This window comes from Paralichthys olivaceus, chromosome 20 (genome assembly GCF_024713975.1).
Source record: "Paralichthys olivaceus isolate ysfri-2021 chromosome 20, ASM2471397v2, whole genome shotgun sequence".
In the NCBI taxonomy this organism is placed as follows: Eukaryota; Metazoa; Chordata; class Actinopteri; order Pleuronectiformes; family Paralichthyidae; genus Paralichthys; species Paralichthys olivaceus.
Genome location: NC_091112.1, coordinates 4,788,035 through 4,809,827, shown reverse-complemented (window position 1 = coordinate 4,809,827; position 21,793 = coordinate 4,788,035). Strand labels below are relative to the sequence as shown.

At 41.5% G+C, this 21,793-nt stretch overlaps 1 protein-coding gene across 2 annotated transcripts in view; it reads right to left on the bottom strand.

Annotated features, from left to right (window-relative positions):
- The window catches only part of angpt1 (angiopoietin 1), a 78,627-nt gene that overhangs the window by 4,965 nt on the left and 51,869 nt on the right, over positions 1–21,793 (bottom strand). For both annotated transcript variants that reach the window (XM_020103736.2, XM_020103734.2), the window contains exons 3-8: positions 21,481–21,602; positions 20,310–20,542; positions 14,926–15,053; positions 13,420–13,521; positions 9,684–9,850; positions 768–898 (exon numbers count right to left, since the gene is read on the bottom strand). In XM_020103736.2, coding sequence (XP_019959295.1) covers positions 768–898; positions 9,684–9,850; positions 13,420–13,521; positions 14,926–15,053; positions 20,310–20,542; positions 21,481–21,602 — 883 coding nt within the window. The remainder of the gene's footprint in view (positions 1–767; positions 899–9,683; positions 9,851–13,419; positions 13,522–14,925; positions 15,054–20,309; positions 20,543–21,480; positions 21,603–21,793) is intronic.

The window sequence follows — 21,793 nt, the reverse complement described above, 5'->3', positions numbered from 1 at the left end:
TTGTACCAGGTCAGGACTCCGCAGCGGTCGAGCTGCCATGAGGTGACAGCGAGGGTCACAGGGTTCCACTTACACAGCAGGAGAAGCAGAGTCAGTTTAAATCGCCCTGACACTTGGTGCCGCGCCCAGGGATCTTTTATAATGTGCTCGTTTCACAGTGCAACTGCGGATGGAGATGCAGAGTGCAGCCTAATAGGTGCAGATAGATGTGTAAGTGGTCACGTTAGCCCCACTGGTTATGATCATAATGACCTGAGGTAATGACGGTGAACACGGTGGAGTTGCTCATAAAATCTGTGAAAAGCTGCTTTTGGACAGGCCGATGAAATGTTTATATGTCAGAGTTGTTTTCTTATGAAAGACTTTGTATAGAATTTGGAGCCTTTTCTTGTTTTAAACATTGCTAATAGCATCGTACTGTAGTTAGCAGGTTTAATATTACTGCTGAGGTATGTGGGATGTGGCGATTGTTAAATAATAAGTTAGAAGGGGTAAGAAACTTGAAGACTAGTCATTTGTATAAGTCGTAGACTGTATATAAAGGTATATAAAGATGGACCATGTGTCTCCATTTCCTCCTGCTTTCCAGAAATGAACCCAAAAAAACGCTTGTTTTTTATAAAATCAAGTAACTAATTAGTTTTTAAATGACTTTTTAAATTAGAGGCTAACACACAAACACAGAGGTTGTAAAACAATTAGTATAACAGGTCTTCTGCTGTGCCTTGAATGTATGATTATCACTACACACTGTTTGCTTCACTTACCTCCAGTGAGCATGAGGGCGCACTTGCACAGGCAGTTGTCATTGTCCATGTCCTTGGTGCTGAAGTCTGCTCCGTGGATTACTAGACTGCTCTGTCTGCCCGCAGTCCCACTGTGGCTTTTCAGGAACAGCCTGAGAGACATCAGGAGGAAGCAGAGGAGCAGAGTGAGGACATGAAAACACATCAGGGGGAGGAAAGGTGGTGGTGAGAGGGAGGAGGAGTATGGCGGGGTGAGCAATAAAGAACAAGAAGACATAACATGGGGCGAGAGAAACGTCTCCTGGGAGATATTTATATTTTGTTGTGATTGAGTACATGTAGAGCACCTGGAACAACATTAACCGGGAAGGAGATGATAAAATAAAGAAAAGAGAGAGCGGGCTTATGAAAGAGTTACAGATGGAAGAGAGCACGTAGCGTGAGGAATGTCTGGGAATCACATTTCCATCTGCAGCGCCACAGAATGTGCATTTACACAATGACAACAGACTAAATCATTTAATACCAACATATAACAGCTCAGCGCAGTTAAAAGAGCAATAAGCAGCCTGTTCAACTCATCGTCTGTACGTGGCTGCAGAGGTTTGGCGTGTGCTCTCAGCGGGGCGAGATAGATAGATAGATAGATAGATAGATAGATAGATAGATAGATAGATAGATAGATAGATAGATACTTTAGTGAAGTTAAAAAGAATGAGGTCTTTGGATTGCTAGGAAATTTAAATATATTTTGTTGATGCAAATCCGAGATCGTATTGATATTATAATCAAGTCAAGTCAGCTGCCGAGAAGGATCAAGTGTTAGTTATCCATTTCATGTAAATGGAAGCAAAATCTTTTTCTTCATTGTGTAAATTATTAAAAGACACATCTCGTCTGCCCAGCTGATAATGAGAAGTAAGTCCCAGACTGAATTCCTTCACACACAAGATGAAAAAAAAACACAAAATGAATATGGATCTAGGAGGCAGGTTTCTCTGGTGTGTGTCCCACAGTGAACTCACTGAGAACTGCTGCCTGCAGATCTGACAACATCCCACCGACAGCTCTATCATTACCAGCAGGACACGCCTTCCCCCCGTCCTGCCACAGCATATGGTCGCTCTATCTTTCCTTTGTTTCTCTCACGCTCGCTCAGCTTTACTTTTCCTTCCAACAGAAGAGCTCGCACATCCAAAGCACAGTGCTGCAGCGCTGTGCCAATGAGGTTTTCCTCATTAAATACAGCTCATTCTCAAAGAAAGTAATTTCCTGAGTACGTTTCTCAACAACAGGGGAGCATGGGTGTGTCGTGAACCTTGCACCCAGTTTGGCTTTGCCGATGAGAAAGTAACAAATAAAAAAATAAAAAAACCTGTATTTTGTGTTTCAGATGATTTCAAACATTCCATATGCTCGTCCAACCTCCACGCTTTGTGAAGCTTGTAGCCGTGAGCCATCAGGTTGAACATCTCAAAGAGAGAGACAGCAGACTCCCCAGGAAAGAGTCATTTAACGTGAAAGACTCCTGTATTTGGACAGCTGTGTAAATGGCGGGATTTAAGCAGCAGACTAAAAATTTGGGACTGCAGGGTTTCAGTGGGGAATTCACTGAGCCACTAAATGCGTATGTGTAATCCTACGTCGTACGGGTGAGTCATGTGTTTAATCAGTGGCACCAAGTGACCAGTGGACATGTCAAGTTTGGATAAGGACCTGTGAGTATATCGTTATAGGCACTTGTGTGCACACTGGGAACAGTATGCATCATCACATGCACACGCACGTACTACCCGGTTTCTACTGTGCAGCAGATGTCTCCTGGGATACTTTGCAGATCAGAGTGAAGTCACATCCCAACACATCACCTCACTTATGGGCAGCATGACTTCTATCAGCTAATTCCCGATTTTGAGGAATAAAACACGTCAAATGATGAGGTCTGCTCCTGCTCTGATAAAGACCAGACCTTGGTGTATGTTTACTCTCCGTTCTCCAAAGCTCTTAAGATCACTGCTGTGCTGACGAATCGCCAAGGCACATCAGCACGGGGGATTTTCAGCATGACACTTCGACAGGCCGCTCTAAATAGTCCAAGGCTGCGATGAGCGGCTTATTTAGCAGACCAACTATCCCCCCACCAAACTGACATCTGTGTTTTTTTTCTATTCCCGTCAGAGTACATTATAAGCTCTTCAATGAGAAGTGGGGTTATCTGAAGATGGGCCAAGTAATGAGGTCAGGAGAAAGAAGATTTTTCCTGAGAACTTATTGGAAGAATGAAAGAAGTCCAAAAAGTCATGTTACAGAAATGTATCAGACATACGTTTGATCCGCCAGGTCAGGAACTCCACAGGAAACTGATTGTTCCTGTTAGAGCAACTTAGTAATGTCATTGGTCACGGCTCATTAACAACCAAAATATTGAGCTGTGTGCAGAATAATTCGGCTTTATTCAGCGATACCTCTGGGGAAGGACGTTGGTGTCACGTCATCTCACTCTAACATCCAGCAGGTGTGTTTGCGATCTTTTAACATGTTTAGAAAGTCGAAGTAGCAACAATGCACGTCACCGTTAAACATGTCAACTTTTCCACTTTCCGTCATTCTGTTGTTTTTGTTAAATTTCCTTAAATTTTCTTTGAGCTAAAACTTCTGCACATCACCAGTCAACATTTATGTTTATGGTACTAGTCAGTAAACTAGCTAGTAAAACAGTTCTTTGTTAGCTAGTATAACCTCAGGTTTATGCTCTGGAGTGTTACAGCAGCAAACTGTGTACGTGGGGAGTCGGCAGTGGGGTCAGGTGAGGAATCAGATTCCTGGGATGCGTTTATCTGAGACTATTTCCAAGTGCAACTAGTTAGGTACGCTTATTAACGTCAGATCTCTCACTCAATCTTAAAAGCATGGTCATTAAACATCAGTAAAACATTTATAAACAGTGTTGCTCCATCAAAGGATATCTCAGTTTGACTTTGTTCCATTGTTTAATTTTATTACATTTTTTTGAAATTTTACAACCTGTACCTCAATATGTTTAATATTACTTTTGGAGTGATTATACCTAAAAGGACATGATGCTTGGTGTGAACGATGAAACCTGAGTAAACAAAATTCAGCCTCAGCATGTGAAGCAACACACTTTGCACTGAAGTTGCGTGAACATTAAGAGAAAAGCTTCACAGTCCTTGAAGATATTCAACATGTGTCCGCTTCTGCTCACACAGATTTGTTGGATTACAGTTAAGCGGACTGGGACCAGTTCAGTGACACGCTGCTTGTTTCCAGTTTCTCTTTTATCCGTCTGTACAGAGTTCAAGAGATTCTTACAGGAATACACAGAAAATAAGGGAGTGAAAAATCTTTGTTGGAATGAAAGTGCTTGCAGCTCTTTCAACACTCTGACACTCGATGCTGAGCGAACTCGTGTTCTTTCATCTTCTCACATGAAGCCAACAGAGAGTCCGGCTCGCTCTCTCCACACCTGGCAGTCATTAGTCCGTTGAACTGCAGGCTGATTGGCCCATTGAGGAGGTTAATCACCCTGACCAATGGTTCGCTTCCTACTGCGAGGCCACAGAGGTGTCTGGCTGGCTGAGGCCTGCTTGGCTGCTCTCTAGCCACTGGGTGTGATGTAGCTCCGCTGAGACATACGTGCACAGATGCACGTATGAATTGACAGAACAATTGTTCATTCTCACTGCTTTCTGCGGATACGTCAGTGGTTTCCGTCAAAAAGTATGAAGGCAAAGTTCTATAGATGAAAGGACTTTACTTAGCACCTTCCTTAGCTAACAGCTGGAAATCTGTTGTGTTTACGTCAAGAGTTTCCCACTTATTAGTATTTTCCACGGCTTCCCTTTGTATCGTAAGTCTTCATCAGAGTTCAGCAGCTTATTCCACCTATTTAATTTATATAAGTCAACAGATCTTTCTCCACGGCAAAAGAGCAAACTCCATCATGATGAAGATAGTGATGTGGATATGGTTGAAAGCTCTGGTAACAACTGCTAGATCAGTTATTATGATAAGAAGTTTTTTTTTAATTTGACCGCACACTCAACTTTCCAAACTTAACTTTGAATACAGGTAAACTTTAAAAACAAAAGTCATTATTTTTTTAGATGTAGCTTTGATGCCTTATCTCTTTGTATTTGGAAACTGTGGAACCTGAAGCTTTCATGGACGAGGTTCAAGTAGACATAACTTGAAATATCTAAGATTATCTCAGTGTGAGTCTTGGAAGAGAGAGAGAGGTCACCGCGTTTTGGATCTAAAATCTCTGCCAATTTTTTTCCTAAATCCCCACATGAAAAACATCTAAACTAGAGGTATCTGATTCCACGGGGAACTCGGGGCCATTACTGCGCACTATGGAGAAATCACTGCATTTAAGAAGTTGGCTGGGTGAACAAGGAAGGATATTGTAAGTCTTTTGTTCCAGCTAATAGACTGAATATAACGTAGAAAACTTTTCTCCCTACAAACCTCAACTTGTGTCTGTGCATATATTCAACTGAACGAGTGTTTCTGTTGTAGAACATTTTGGAAATGGATGTTGTGTCAGGTGCCCAGGGTACTTCACTGCATCTTCACAGCCACATTAGCATTTTGAAATGTGTTAAATGCACGCAGGCGTTTTGTGAAACACACTGAAAATGAAAATGGTATATAAAACTGAAACACACAGACAGGAACATGCTGAGGGAATCTGAAGTTAAGCAAATAATTATTATAATTAAAAAAAAATATATATATGTACTGTGGCGTAATTATGACTTTTTATGTGTTAGCTTTATCTGGCAGTTTAAATGGGTCTAAAGTCGAGTTATTTATTGGAAGTAACCTGGTGTTTGTCGTCAGTACCGTTTTACGATAAAGATGAGTTTAAAAAATGACCATCAAATACATCTTTATGCAGATGATACTGTTTTGTACTTGATATTTGTTCAGTTAGTCATACAGAAAACTTCCCCTTTTACTGGCACTCTTATCAGGACTTTCATCATTATTCATTTTATTTAGAATTGGTTTTATGATTAAAAAAGCCCCCAAACAATCATCATGGAAAAACTTACAAAACCTCCTCTGTGTCTTCAAGACCTTTCTCAACAGCAGAACAATGGTTTCCTAACACACCATTGTGTAGCATTCAGGTCAGTTTGTGGCTCCATCTTTTTTTGTTGTTGTATTCATTTTGTGTAACATGCAATTTTCCTTTCTGACTCAACTGTTGTACTTTTTTTATTCTTATGTATTTCATAGCTTTTGTGTTACTAAGCTATTTTATTTTGCTTTTGGGGAAACTACCTCAAACACACACACACACACACACACACACTCTTATTTAAAGTGATATTTTGCACAAAGTCTCAAAGCAAAGAATCTTTGACAAATGAGGGTGATTAGCTGAATGTGTTAATCAGATGGCCAATGTTGCAACAATATTTGCAGGTCATTGAATAATATTTGATTTTATTATTTTCTTTTCTGCTACCCATGCTGTTTCACAGAAACCACATTATCTGTGATGATGGGGAACAGTAACCCCTGCAATTATGGCGACAAGCTAATTTCACAACATTGTGAGCTTGTGGTTCAGTGGGAACTCTGCAGCCCTGGTCAAACCAAACTTATCCCACAAAGTGCTGCTAAAAGGATTTGTACGTCCACATTAAAGTAGCATTACTGATCTCAGCTTACACTCTGCAGAAACTGTTCGTGTAGTTTTTATATCTCTGCTTTTAATTATTGATTTCTTTTATTTCTTGTATTGATGCAGCTCTCTTTGATCTGCACCAGTTGTTATGCTTTACATCTACATTTCGACTTCTGCACTGCAGAATAAATGTCCACATCTCTCAGCCAGAGGTGCATAATATTTATCCATTTAATTATAATGTAAAATTGTGAAAGATGGCCATCAATGGTTTTAACAAAGCCCACACTGAGGTTCACTGTACAGTCCAAAACCCAAGGCTATTGCATTCACTATTATTGAGCTACCAGCATTCAGTTTAGAGAAAGCTGATCCACCTTACAAACTGTTTTATTCAACCAACTTTGATCTGCATTGATAATAATGTGGTCGATACAGTAAATAATGGAATAAAGCAGTAGACCTAATTCCTTTCTTGTTTTTAGAATGATAAAATTCATTTTCGGTAAAACCCTGGAGCACTTAAATTTATCAGTGATGGACTGCGTGGGCTCAGCTGTGTTAACAAGCTGTTATCAGTTGTCATCTTATCTTATGATTCATGGAATAAACAGTGGGATTTCCTTCCTGAAAAAGACAAGCACAAAATCGAAGGGTATTAACTGAGAAAAAATATTCTGTGTATGTGTGTACGCATCTTTCTATGGTTCTTAGAACTCATTTTGGTACAAAAACATTGCTGAGAGAACACTTTGGCTTCCTCACAACTTCAAATGGCATTTTCTGTGCTTGTGTGTGTGTGTGTGTGAGTGTGATAGTGAGAGAGAGAGAGCACGAGGAAGACTGACTACACCATATGAAGTCTTTGTAAATCATTGCCTGACTCGTGCTGACGTGGACAGTATTCCAGTAAACCACTACGGACTAGAAAAAAACAACAACCCAAAACCGACTCAAAGACAAGTCGTATCACTTCCAACGACCTCTTGTGTTTCAAAGCAACAAATGCAATCTGAAGAAAACATGTCACTGATTGTTTGACATTTAAATGGAGGGAGGTGCCAAAGCAGACAGAGCAGAGTGTGGCAGCGAGGGTTAGTTTGGGGCCAGGCCATGTGGTTTGTTTTGGCCAGTGTTTCAGAGGAGCAATGTGTGATTATCATACCGCAGCTATTTTTCAAGAACAAATCTATTTACAGAGATCAGAATGTCGATTGGGCTCTTTGATGGAATGAGCCTGCATCCGAAACGGGCTGGAACGGCCGGGGATGCCCTTTGCTTACTTCAGCAGGACCAAAATAATAATAATTTGCCTAAACCAAAAAAGCTATAGGCTAAAATGTGGGATTTTGAAAGTATCTGTGAAGCACAGGCAGGATTATCATGAAGCAAATATGAACGGGTGAGTGTGTGAAAGAGAATCTGTCAAATTTTTAAAAAGGAAATGGGTATATGCCTATATATGTGCTACATTGAGAAGTCGGTGCCTGCGCAGTCAGAGCAGAGCAAGAAATAAAAACTAAAGGTAACGACAGCTGGACTTAGATTCGATCTTTACACTGTGGTCACACAAAACCTCAACTTTGCAAGAAATTCAAAACACAAAAACATTTCTTCTCTTCCGCTTGATTGAAATCTATTCCTCCGGTCCTCAGAGAAAACCCACACAGCCCACTCCAGGTACAAATTCCTCAAGATGGAAATCTCATAAAGTGAGACCTCTGTCATCACGAGACAATTCTCAAAATTAGACATGGCAACAAGCTTAATGTTGCCTGACGTCGGGAAACCCTTGAAACCTGTGTTCTTTTCTGTAGCACTGGTGCAAGGAATGAAAGGATTGAGGCAGAAGGCTTTTAAGCTACGGAACAACGTCCCTTATTTCGTCATTCCAAGACGTTTCGCAACTAAAGGGACCTCTTATCAGACGGAGCTAACCATCCAGTGAAAACTGCAGAATTGGAGATGTCAGAGCGTCTCCTCTGAAGCCAGCTATTGCTTGGAACTGTGTGGAATTTGCAGTAGTTTTCCACATCTGAGAGGGCCAAGCATCTGCCATAGTTTGAGGGCTGTTATCATTAACCCCCTGAAAAGAAAACAGAAACCTTCGCCCCCGCAATACACAGGGACAAAGCGTCAATCAGTGGAAAGTCTGCAACGACAAGGATACATTTGGATTGGAAAGAATTCACAATGAGAAAAGTCTCACCACAGCCTCGCATAACTGAATTTAAAGGAGTGAAGTGCTTTGAATGAATGAATCAATCAACATTTTGTCCTCCCATTGTACTACAGCATAAAGGCTTATGTTTCATTCACACTTAACATAAATTGTTCCTATTTTCCATTTTCTACTTACAGTGATTCTGTGTGCAGGCTGCACAGACACTGTGTAAAAGTCACACCAGCAAATGTGTGACGTTATGCTTGTAAACTACAGCAGTGCAAACAACCACATGCTAACACGTCCATAATGAAACGTACTGGTGTTTGAGAGTCAAAATGTTAAGCATGTTGTCGTTAGCATTGCTGTAGCCTGCATAAACGTACCTTGACTCATTTGCTAATGGGGCCAGCATAGACTCAAACACGATGTCTGTGCAGCCTGCGGTGAAAATCATTCAATATGGAAAATGGAGAATAGGAATAAACATGTGCTTTGAGTAGCAGTTACACACACATAACGTGAAGCTGTGTTTATATAGGCTACCGCAGTGTGAATGCCAACTTGCAAACAAGGCCCCAAGAGATTTCACGATTATTTGTTTTGCACGTATAAACCAAAGCACTGGAGGAATTAAATTGGTTGTATAAGTGGTTGTACCAAAAGGGATAGTCAGGGGATCCTCACAGTTATTAGCATCCATCCTCTGGAGACCATGAATGTCTTAACTCAAAGTTATGGCAATTGATCCAGTAGTTGTTGAGATATATTTCATCCAGATGAAAGTGAAGTGAAGAAACAGACAGACTGACATTTCCTCCGGTGGGGCCATGATGTGGCTGAAAATTATTTGTTCAGCTATTTTCAGATTCCTTTATTTTTCAGCCTGTATTGCATTAACACGTGCGCTGCACTTCACCTCATACCACCAATGGATTCTACAAAAACACATCCAGTCCCCTGGATGTTTTTGAGTTTCCCAGCTACGATGAAATCCTGTAATGAACACAGACAATTGTTTTTTTTTTTCATTTTTCTGTGTGTTCCTTGGCCTTAAAAAAACCTATTACTCTTACTCTTTGGCTGCTTGTAGCAACGTGAACAGTTTTACCTGTAGTTTTGTTTCTCGCTGCCAATTTGGAAGCGATCATACAGAGAGAAGGCCTGGTGTCCGTCCCAGTCTGTCAGCTCCACACGAAGAGCATACTGCCGCTGACTGGTCAACTGGTAAACATATTCATTCCCCAGCCAGTGCTCCGCAGACAGGCTCCCAAAACCCTGCAGAGACAGAAGAGAAAACACAGTAATCAGCATGGACATACCATTCAAATTTGTGTTTTTGTAAATCGTAAACTAGAGATTATCTGTCACTATCTCTTCTCATTTTCCCAGAATGATAAAATCTCAACACTAGAGGATTGTGGAATGAGTTATTGTTTTTCCAATCAGAAATAAGATCAGAACAAACAGATCATTTCTGAAAATAAATAATGTGGCTGTTTAGAAATGTTTAGCATCCTATCGTTCTTCTTCTTCGCATTCAGGTTTTTTTTTTAAACACGCTTTATCCATCATGTGTATCTATCCGTAAAAGTGTGTAAATTGGTACCAGCTGTAATAGACGCACACCTTTTTCCATCTCTGCCAAGTCACACATGTTAAACTTATTATTACCTAAAGACGTATTTCCCAAAATATACAGCGCGAAGGGACACTACTTCAAACAACTGCAAAAGTCGGTATTTGATCACAGTGGCTGCCGGTCACAGGCAAAGTGCTTCTGACAGCAGCAGATTGCTGAGGGGAGTATCGCGAAGCGGGATGACATTACAGCTCTGACAGGACGGTCTGGGTCGCTCCATTAAAGCCGGAGAAGGAGAGAGGGTGAAGCGGCGAAGTCAGGGAGAAGTCTGTGTTTGTGTTGAGCGTGTGTGGTGATGAGGAATGGGAAGGAGGGAAAGTAAATATGGGGCATTCCTTGGGGCTGAGGCATGTCCTGCCGAGCGGGTGGAAGTGAAAGTAGCCGGGGCCCATAATAGCTTTCTATCCCCCTTTCTTTATTCTCCCCCTCTCTTTCTTTCTCTGCAATTGATCGCACTCCTGATGAGATGCTCCCTTCTGACTGGCTTTCAGCTCGGTCCAATGCCTCCTACCGCGATCGTGGTTTTTCTCAAGATCCCTGGCTGGAGAAAAGGCTCCGAGTCAAGCCCTGTTGTTGGTTTCCTGTTACATGGATCTGGTGCTTTGTGATTCTTCACATGCAAACCTGATCTACATCGATCAGCTCAGAAAAGATGAAGAGCTGCTTCATCATATTGAACCACTTTTTGTATAAAAATAAGTAATTGTCAGCATTGATCAGTGTCAATCTGATGCACGTACAAAGATAAACTATTAAATTACCATCAGCATTATTTTTAGCAACCTTTCAAATGTTTATTCAGTTCAGTATTTCAACAGTTTTACCCAAAACTAAACATTTCAATTTTCTAGTTTTCACAGTTTCAGTTGCTACACGTGATGTTTGTGTGTTGAGCGTCTTAGGTTGATGAGCAGCTCACTGGTTAACTGCACCTCTGGGGCTCCCATAGAGGAATGTTATTCTCATTATAGAGAAGACTCGTGCAGGGCCTTTGCCTGTTTGATGCCCGGTCCAGAGACTTTGCAAAACAAACTGTTTTGTCTGTTTGGCTCTCTCGTCCACACACAAAGGTTCTGTTTGTCCATGTTTACATGTAATCAGAGCCTTTGGAGACATCTTAGGACATCACAGCTACTTCACACACGTCCACTGTTGGTTTGTGGAATAAGAATGTGCGACTACGTGCCATTTCTTTTTTACTTGGGTTAACACGGCAAGGTTTAATTACAAGCTTTAGCGTCACTGCACAAGATTACTGACATTCTGCCTTGCCCAATTTTACTTGGACCACAGTGTTCTCTGGTATATGATGGATGGTTGATTTGTTATTTTTTGTGTTCTCCTCTCGATGAAGATGTTTTCTAAAACAGTGGGGAAAATATCTGTTTCCATGTGTTTGGCCTGTGGTGTTGCTCGTTGCAGCTTTCTTGAACAAAAGTGACTTGCAGTGATTGAACGAGTAAATAGCGGCTGCGGACTGAATGAGGACAAGCCTGACTCCCTCTTCGGAGCGCTGAAGCTGTGCTCCCTGCTGCACGCAGGGCCGTTTGCTTCTTTGTAAGATGGGTGAAGCTCTAAGCCGGAGAATCAGTTGACGTTGGCGTTGACATGACCAATGACGTCCCTTAGTTTGATGAGTTCCTGCCCCTGCTGCTATAAAGCGCTGTTGGTCTGTTTATTCAAAATGTATCAATATTGAACACGTTCAAATTGCACCATTGCGTCTCCCTGGGCCCGACAGCAGCACACCTGCCAAGTGTGAAGTAAATGGGATGGACGGATTTTCAGAATAAACAAATTGCATAGATAAGAGATTCCTCACATTATACTCACATGAAAGATTGTGTTGTTGAACATAATCTCCCGTGAATTGCAGTCTCTTAGTAATGTAATTGCAAAGATCAGATATCACTTGAATACATGCACTACACCCCTGTTGCCAAAATACTCTCTGCGGTCCCATAAAGACACAGCATCTCAGCTTTTTACTGAAAAGTTTACAAATCCTCCCAGTACATTAAATCTGTGAGCATGAGCCTCAGCGGGACAGAGAGTGAGAAACTCCATAACACAATAAAAGACCATTGATCACATCCAGTCTTCTCAAGGAGACCGACGACCACATCAACCATGAGAACAGCAGTGGACTGTAAAAATCAGTTATGAGTGTCCCCTCATGTACTGTAAAGCACCTCACGCACTCCGTCCGTACACCTGTTTTAAAGCTAACTTATAGAAACTAACTTTTTCAGCCTCAAATGACCTTTAATTCTTCTCCTGTGTTCTGTTTTCTCTTTCATTAACTCCCTGCTTGTTTTTTTCCCCCTTCCAAACAATTAATCTTCCTCCTTCTACCCTAAAGCAGCGAGAGCCAGGTCAGTTTGACAATCTCTCCCTCCTGTTCCCAAATGTTGTTTAACAGCCGACGTCGACATTTCTTATCGAAATAAGAGCGTAATTACTTATGTAAGTGCATCACAGAGTTATTTGCTTTAATTGGGTTGAATGTGAACGTTTTTTGGCTTGTGTTGTGCCACAAACATGACGGTAAACGGTCCACCATGAGCAGCGGAGAGAGGGAAAATAATTAAACTGGAAACAGAGAGCATATTACATCCGAAAGAAGGCAAACACTTCATTCAACAATAAACCGAGGAAGGTAAACACAGGTGACTTACACGGCAAACACCAGCAGCGCAACTGCTAGTGATAATAAACCCAGTTTAACTTCTAAACTCAGCTTTGTTTAGGCTTAATGCAAAAACGCATATATGGTTATATCTTGATGACAAACAGATGAAGCACCAGGAAGCGGGATATAGAGACTAAACAAATGTGTGTGTTCTTTATTTCAGATTTAGGTAATAATTTCCTGTTGGACGAAAGTAAGAATAACAATATATCACTGAATCTCCGTCTGAGAAAAAGAAGCTGATCTCAGACACTGTAGACGATATTGCGAACACAATAACAACAAGGGAAGTATGACTGAGGAGAAATCACATCTGGCTGAAGCATTCCAAATGGTCTTCGGTGGATCCTGCCTCTGTTTTCAACACATTCAACTGCCAGATTTGTCATGATGCTCGAGGAGTGAAACAGGATGTTTTTCTTATTGCACAATTTCGTAATTTAGGCATAATGGATATAGATGAGTGTCTAGACACAGGGAGAGTGTCCTTGTCCATTTTTTGTCTTGACTCACCATCTTGTACTCCTTCCACGTCCTCTGGAAGTCCATGCTGCCGTCTTCTCTGCGCTGGATGACCGTCCATCCTCCGCCGGCTGTTTCCATGTTGCAATAAACCTACATGATTAAAAAGAGGAAGAAAGGAAAAGTGGAAAAAACACGTGTCAAGACAATGAAAAATGAAGAGGACCCATGGACTGTCAATAAAGATGGACGTCATGATGACGACATGAAGCAAAATCATGTCGATCGTCCCCTGGTTGCAGTACATCGTAAACTCCACCTCCTCCATATTAGTGGATGGGACATAGGTGACTCTAAAAAGTCAAAATACAGTAAGTTTGTTTTAATTAGTCATATGATGCTTTAAAATGAGGTAAAACATCATGATTGACAGCTGAGACGGACTCCCAACCGGTCGAGTGAGTGTATCGGCTGGAACTTGACCCCACACCCTGATCACTTCTGCACAGACTCTGGCTCCAGTATGGCAGCACCCGTATAGGAGATATTTTGGCTTCATAAAGGAAAGGAGGTGGAGACGTGTCTTCCATCTTTATTTACAGTCCATCAGAAGATTTATAGGCTTTAAGATGTAATTTAACCACAAAGGTAATGGATTCAATATCTAACATGTCTCTCTAGCATTAAGGACAATGAAGGGTCATTTGAAATAATTATTTGGGTTCGGACGCTCCCTTTTCCCAGCCGTCATCATGAATCATCTCTGGGAATGCAACGTATCTGTGTCCTCCTCAAACATAATCAGTGTCTCCTTATCCCTCACCGACTCCCCAGAGATGTTCTTCATCAGAGGGCTTTGTTTCTGCCGGATCAAAGTGGAGGTCCGGGCTGGACACATACCAGCAGACACCTGGGTATAACGTGGCCCTTAACCTTGGACCTCAGTGTGTGTAAGCTGATAAGGCAGGGCTGGTGCTCTATCTGCAGCGTTGCTCTTTGTTTTGAGGAGGAGACCCCAGGGTGGAGTGGAGAAGGTCTCTCACCTCACCCAGCGCACACAGCTGAACACACACTAACACAGCCTGGGTATAATTAAGGAAGTACCCCTGACAGAATCATTTTCCCCATGACTAGCTCATCATTCATGGTTTACACGCACACAAAAGAACACACACACACACACAGCCACAAAAACTTCCACCTTTAACACCAATGTTTTCCCCGCAGTTAAGCGTAATTGCCTTTTTGCAAAATTTAAAAATGTTTCCCCTTCAGTCTTTTCATGCCTAAACTGAAAATCTGCATAAAAACAGGTGTACGGCTCCACATCTGCTCCAATAACCTCAGCCCACCGCTCGACTCTCAAAGCTGCTGAGTGTATTTTAAGCTGTCAGTATTCCTGCAGCAGTTAGCAGCCATCGCTCACACTCATCAGTGGCTGATGTCCAACTCTGAAAAAACAACCCGCTGTGAAAGAGCTTCCCAGACGTGATGAAAAGACAGATATTCTCAAATTACACTGGACACGTTTGGCTGCGAGACGCTACAGCTTCTCACCTTCCTGGTCTCCTGGGCATTGATCTGGATGGTGTAGATGCCGTTCTTATGGAAGCCGGCCAGGTAAAGGTCGGCACAGTCACGGAACTTCTTCTCTTCGTCCGCAACTTTTGTACTGTTAGGAACAACTGTGGGTGAAAATGGAATAACAAACACAGGTTTACTTTCTTTGTAGAATACGAAGACACAACATCAGAGCAACCAGTTGTTTAACACAAACGCAAATCAAACAACAACACTGGATGACAACTGGTTTGACTGGAAATTACGACTCTTAACTATTCTGTGGCGAACCATAGTGAATAGTTATGTTTAAAAAAGTTGTGTTTAAAGTAAAAGCAACTAAAACACTGCTACCCTTCATACAACCTGAAATCAAAGTTCTACGACATTCTGTGAAATCACAAATTGCAAACAAATGATTTATGGTGCAATTCATCATATTCCACATCTGCGAGGTCTCACTTTGAATATCTCATATCCTCCAGATAAAGTCTGAAGGGTGACTGACTTATTAACAAGATAAGAACCGTTCATTGACTCAAAGATTTTTCTCTCTGAGACAAGGCCTCAGATTCTGACACCACCAGCTGCAGTCATTTCCATCTGTAGATAATTATGGCGGCGCGATTTTGAAACCAAGCAAAGGCGCTAAGGACAAAATGCTACGAGCTATGAATTTCAAGTTCCTGTTATAACAAGTGGTTTGTATTTATCTACGAAGCTCTTGTTGCGTTGACGAGAATTCCTTCAGATTTTCCTTCCCCGCCCCCCCCTCTCCTCTTTCTTCTGTCAAATGAAGGCTTACTCTCAGTTTTCACACCGTTGTTTTTATTATTGGAGTTGTGGAGGAGAAGAGCATGTCAGTGAGAAGTGAAAGGTGTCAGCGGTCCTCAGGCTGGGCTTTGATCGCTCCTCCTCATGCGGAGAACTTCCCGGTGGAAGCAGGGAGCTTATTTTGGGTGTTCTATCTGAGCATTTTGACAAAGTATTAAGTGTCAGCAACAAGAATCTCCTGCTGGGACAGGTTGACAGAGCAGGCCCTTGCACACCAGACTCTAATACAACAAAGGGTGGCCCTGTCAGGTGGTAATTTACCCCAAGCCGGCGAGCAGCAGGGGGCATTTCGGAGATAATCGTCAGAGGGGAACTTTCTGGTATTCAGCGTGGACAATTATTTCCCAATCGCCTTTGAGAGGAAGACTGTCTGCAGGGGGACTGGATGCTCCATTGTAGGAGCGGCTCCCTTGAACAGCTTGCTGCCCAGCTCTACAAATATTATTTATGTCCCAATATTTATTTACAGAAAAATATTTTGTGGTTCAGTGGGGACTCGTATTCAGGAGGGGGTTCATGTGAAAGGACCAGCAGGGCTCCGGTGTTTGCATAAATCAGTACCCTTGCCAAATGAACCAAAATACTTGAGCTAAGAGGAGTGAATAATGGAGCTGAATGGACATCACAGCCCCCATGTGACTATAATCAGTCTCTAAATACTGCTGTGGGTTGAAGTTATTCATACAAGCACCAATTAATTTCTCTGGTGTATTCATATATGAAGGATGCAAAGCACCACTGGTTCATTCCCACACTACACTTTATAACCATGATGCATGGTTTTAACTTGAAAGGATCATGGTTGTGTGAAAATGTCTGAGTAAGACGCATGAGTGAGTTCAAGTTATATGTGTTCAATAATAGACATTTCATTTCCTTTCATGTTCTGCTTTGCAAAGAACAGACACTGATGCAGAACTGTTCTCAGTTTTTTTAAACTTTTAATTAAACATTTAAACTATCACACTTCCTCAACACCTCTAAAGGCTGCACTTTTTTTTATCGCACATCATTCACACTCTGACAGAACAGGGTTCGGAATCTTGCCTGTGAACAAGTCAGCTTTTGGATTGTATGCTAAACTGCAGGAGCCAGGGATAGAGCCCCTGACCTGCATGTTAGCATAAAACCATCTCTACCCTCTTGAGCCAGTGCTCATGTAGCCCACTGGATTCTTTTTTTGTCTAAATCTAAATGTTGACTGTAAAACCTGTAAATATTTCAACTTTTCCCCTCAGTAACAGCTTATGCACAATTACTGTCATGGTTATTTTTAGGCGACTCTATGCACCTCATTACAGTTATGGAAAAATCTTGGGTAAACACTGAAAAAGTCAAAACTGAGTTATGCATGGAGTTTTTCAGTTTTGAGACAAAACCACAATCATTACCAAGTCTTTAAGTTGCCTCAGACCTGGCTTCTCGTCTGTGGACATACATACAAACCTCCGTCTTATGAGCTCTCGGCAAAATAAGAACATCCTGAATGTTCAAATCTTATAAAATAGTCTTGGCCTTTCTGTGAGAATGGAGATGAAAAGTCTCCGTCACTCAGGTGAAGAGAGATAACTCCACGTTTGTCATTTTATTCTCCTGGTCACTAAAGCATGAAAATAATGATGTGTTCAATAACCAAGTCACTTCAAGATCTAATCTGGATTTTGAAGTTATACTTTTCTCTTGAGCTGAGGCATTAAACACAGCTAATGTCATGATTTTGGCTTTGCATGAAGCCTTAAAATAATTAAACTCTCTCCGACTCCTGAGTAAGCAGCTGTTAAAGTGATGAATGCCATTCATTTAGTGGAATAGTAGAACAATGTAAAACAAAATCATATTTAGCGGCCAGAAATTTTTACAGAGCGGTCCAAAGCTGAGGTCGATTACTGCTAATAGTGTTTGGCTCATTGCACCCTAATTAGGTTAAGGTAATGATTACAACCTAAACAATAGCTTCGCCGCTGCATCTGGCCACATCAAAAAAATATCTTCCCAAACCTCTGTTTGCACCGCAATGGTTGAAAGCACAGTGGAAACCTTCATGGATGGAGAAATGGGAAACAAAAAGTCAGTTTCTGGAGATTTAGTGTTAAAACTCTCTTTTCTAAGTATCTATCATGTTTCCCGAAAGCAAAGTCAAAGATGATTTGAGTCCATGCTTAAAAGGAAATGCCCAGGCTCAGTTTTCAAAACATAGTCTTGCGCAAGCAGACGCCACTCAGATGCATGAAATGCTAACCCTCTCCTCAAATGAAAACACTAATCCGTTTTTTAAATAAACAAACGCCCTCCCATGAATTCAGGAAAAAAAAGAGAGAGCTTTCCTGCCTCTGTGTTCTAAAGGCTATCGACAAAAACAGGGGTAGTGAGTCAGACGATGGCTGAGATCTACCTACTCCTTCACCCCCTTTGGACAAGGCCTCCCCCAGGAGCTGTAACAGTTTGACTTATTCGGGCAGGGGTGAGGAAAGGGGAGACCTCTGACCCGCACGCCCGCCTCAACGTTCAACACAGCCATGGAAGAGGAAAAGACCAACCACAGAGCAGCAGCGGTCACGTTCCATTTCTATCACCTCTCGTTAAGGCAACCACCAATTATGGAGCGATGTATGAGCTGAGGTACCCTGCTCCCCTGACCTGACTGTGGCAGACATGGTGGCAAAATAAAAGCTACACAAGTATAATTTAAAGTGAAATAAATCAAATTGAACACATTACAAAAGCAATGAAATGTAGACTTGTTGAATCGGGACTAACTTGAATGATACATCAGGACGGGTCAGACCAAAACGGTTTTAATAGACCTCTCGTAATTACTTATAACATACACAAATCCAGACTAAACAGACGGAGTGCGAGTATGAGTAAAGGCCACCCGTGACATCTACCGCACGGAACATTAAAATAACAAAAGGGAGCAGCATGGTGAATACAAGGCATGTGTTAATCATGTGCAGCAGTTATCCTTCTCGTGACTCCTGCGTCCCTTCATGCCCTTCCTGCTTCCTGTCTGATGGGAAACACCAAGACGCACTGTGGGGTCTTGAGGCGTCTCTGCAGGAAATCTACAAATGGAAATGAGGTTGCAACCAATCCTCAAACATTCAAGTCAAATCTCCTGTGACCAATAGGATTTGAGGCCAGTGTCACGATGAAACGGGTTTCTTTTTTTTTTTTTAAAGGCTGAGATAGGGGTAAATGAGTTCACTGTGTTTGACCAGATATGAACGGATGCATTACTGTCGGGTCAAACGTTGAACCACGATATCCCTGCTCTGTTATTCAAGGGAGGACGAGACTCAGAGGAATAAAAATAAGCTTATTACTTCATGTTTGACATTTTAGTGAAGCTGTGTGCACGGTTCTTATTTAAGCGTGACAAGTGATTGTTGCAAGAAAACAGCGCCATGCTGGTTTATGAGAGGCACCATACCTCTTTAACAGGAGCACACTGGGTTACGATAAGGCTTTGTTTCTTTCTTCATGCTGCTCTAAACGATGCAGAATCTAATAGCCGGTGCATCCCTGTGTCTGGCAGTGTGGGGTTTGGTCATAGAACTGGTGTTTTCATGAGGATCATAAAACCAAAGACCGACCAGAGGAAGTAACAAGTTGAGTGTTGCCTTGCACAGCCAATCCACAAACTTTGCTTTACACACTGTGGTCTGGCAGAGGTCAATGAAGCATTTTTCTTGGATTGGAGCTATCGCTAGTAGGGGCCAACAAAATTTGGATGGGTCCAAACCAACTGACAGATGACTGACGTGTGCTCTCCTCCAATGAAACATAAACATAAACTCAACTGCATGAATCGAGCCAGTGGATTTTGAATGTTTCTAAATTTTGCTTCAGGAAAAATTACAAATCAAAAAATAAAAGTCATGCTAGCTGAGGCGGCACTTAGGAAAAACAGTGCACTGAGTTAAATGCTGACATGCTTACAGTGACATCGCCAACATGCTGATTCTTAGAGGGTATAAAATTAGCTATTGTTAAGTTATGGCATGGTGTCTGATTTTGTTTTTTAGAAAAAAACAATCACAAATCTCTACAAGCTGTACTGACGAAATAATGAGCTAAATGCTAACATCATGGTGTTTAGTTTGTTGAATGTTTACAGTGTGACTAATGGACTCAGTTAAAAACATGCTGCAATAAACAGTTACGCATTGTAAATGAACACAGAGTAACCTTGAGGTGAGAAATTGGCCTTTCAGTAGGTAAATCCTGCTCCTTGATTTATTGGCTCTTAGTTGAACGTCAAATCAAAGACTTGCTTGTTGTTGTCATCTTCTAAACCATTCATAGAATTTCAACGATTGGCTTCGAGCTGCTGGATCCACTGTCACTGGCTCTGCCAGGCTATCAGACTTCTTCACCACCTCCAACATTCACAGACATTTCTAATATATTATGACTTTCTTCATCTCCATCCTCAGCAGGATACAATTGCCAAGAAACCGCTATTGAGTAAGAGCATAGTTAAACTGCTGAAAAGTGTCCAAACCTCATTTCGACATGTAAGACTTTAATTCCATTTAGCTTACCTCCATCCTTATTGCAGAGGTTGAGCAGGTTGTGGACGGTATCCATCATCTCCTGCTGCTGTCTCTGCAGGGCGGTGCTGTTTCCCGTGGCGCGGCTCAGCTGGGTTTCTAGCTCCCTGATAACCCCGCTCTGCCTCCCCACCAAGGCCTGGAGGCTTCCCTTCTCCTGCTTCAGCGTCTCCAGCTCCTCGTGGTGTCGTGTCTCCATCTCTAACATCTTCTGCTCCATGAGGCTGGACGAAAGGAAAAAAAGTCGCAATAGCTCTTTTGTTCTGATGACCACTGCAAGTAATTGTGGTTAAAATGTGGTGAAACACACTCAAGACAGAAATACAGATGCTGACGTCTAAAGGTTTGTTGCTGTGTTCCCTGCAGAGTATAAACAAACCCTTCATCGTGCAGAACTTAGAGAAATCCCAGGTAAGTGAATAAGGACTTACACACAGTGTCTAAACTTTACCATTACATAATTTAAAGCCTGAAAGATGATATGAGCTGACATTAAATTCATTAACTAATCATATCTTTCCCATGATTATAGAGTTGGTAAAGGAAAAAGAAAATGTTAAAAATGGAATAACGTCATAATAACTCAAGCTTAAATAACTTTCCCTGAGAAATCTATCTGCACAAACCTCGAGAGAAACTTAAAAGTCGGAATCACCAGAAATTCTGCTTTCAATTGGTTCTCTATTTTTTCAAAGTGATTGCAAGGAGTCTCTATGGATGCTGTAACGAGAAATATGGACCAAACCCTTTTAAACATTTATTACAGTCCCACAGGACCAATCACTGTGAAGGACAAGCTTTGGAGACGTGGAAGGAAATCCAAAAGGCAGATTTTAACTTCTTCATTTTGCAACAAATGCACAAAGGGCCAACTTGGAAAGCTAAGTCTCATGGATTTGAGACTGATTTACTAAACATCACAGACAATACCCGTCAATATCACATTGCTATTTATACGAGTGAAATTGTTTTGGAAAATTGATAATTTAAGTGGCAGTCAATGGAAGCTGGTAGCAAGATTTTGATTTCCCACAGAGAACAGCAGCAGTTAGAGTAGAGTACAAAAAATATAAAAGATACAACATCTGTTAATGCATCACCTTTATTTTCTGCATATTATCTTTGTCTAGTTTGCTATTTGCCTGATGTGTTGTCTGTTTACCTGTTCTTGTCATGCAGTTTGCTGATCTCATTGGTCTGGACCATTAACTCCTTCTCCAACTTATTAGTGGAAAGAGAATTTTCCAGCATCTGGATCTCGAGCCTCGACGTCTGATTCAGGACCTGCCATGAAAAGAAATGCACTCATGTAAAGAATACAAGAATAACAAAGATGATATTATGCTTACTATGTTAGCTGCAGTTTTAACTAATATCATACACATCTGCACACCAAACCCTGAGGAAACGCCGGAAAAAATTGAGCTATATTTAAGGTTTCTTTAGACACTGGAGGAAAAAACACGGCACACATA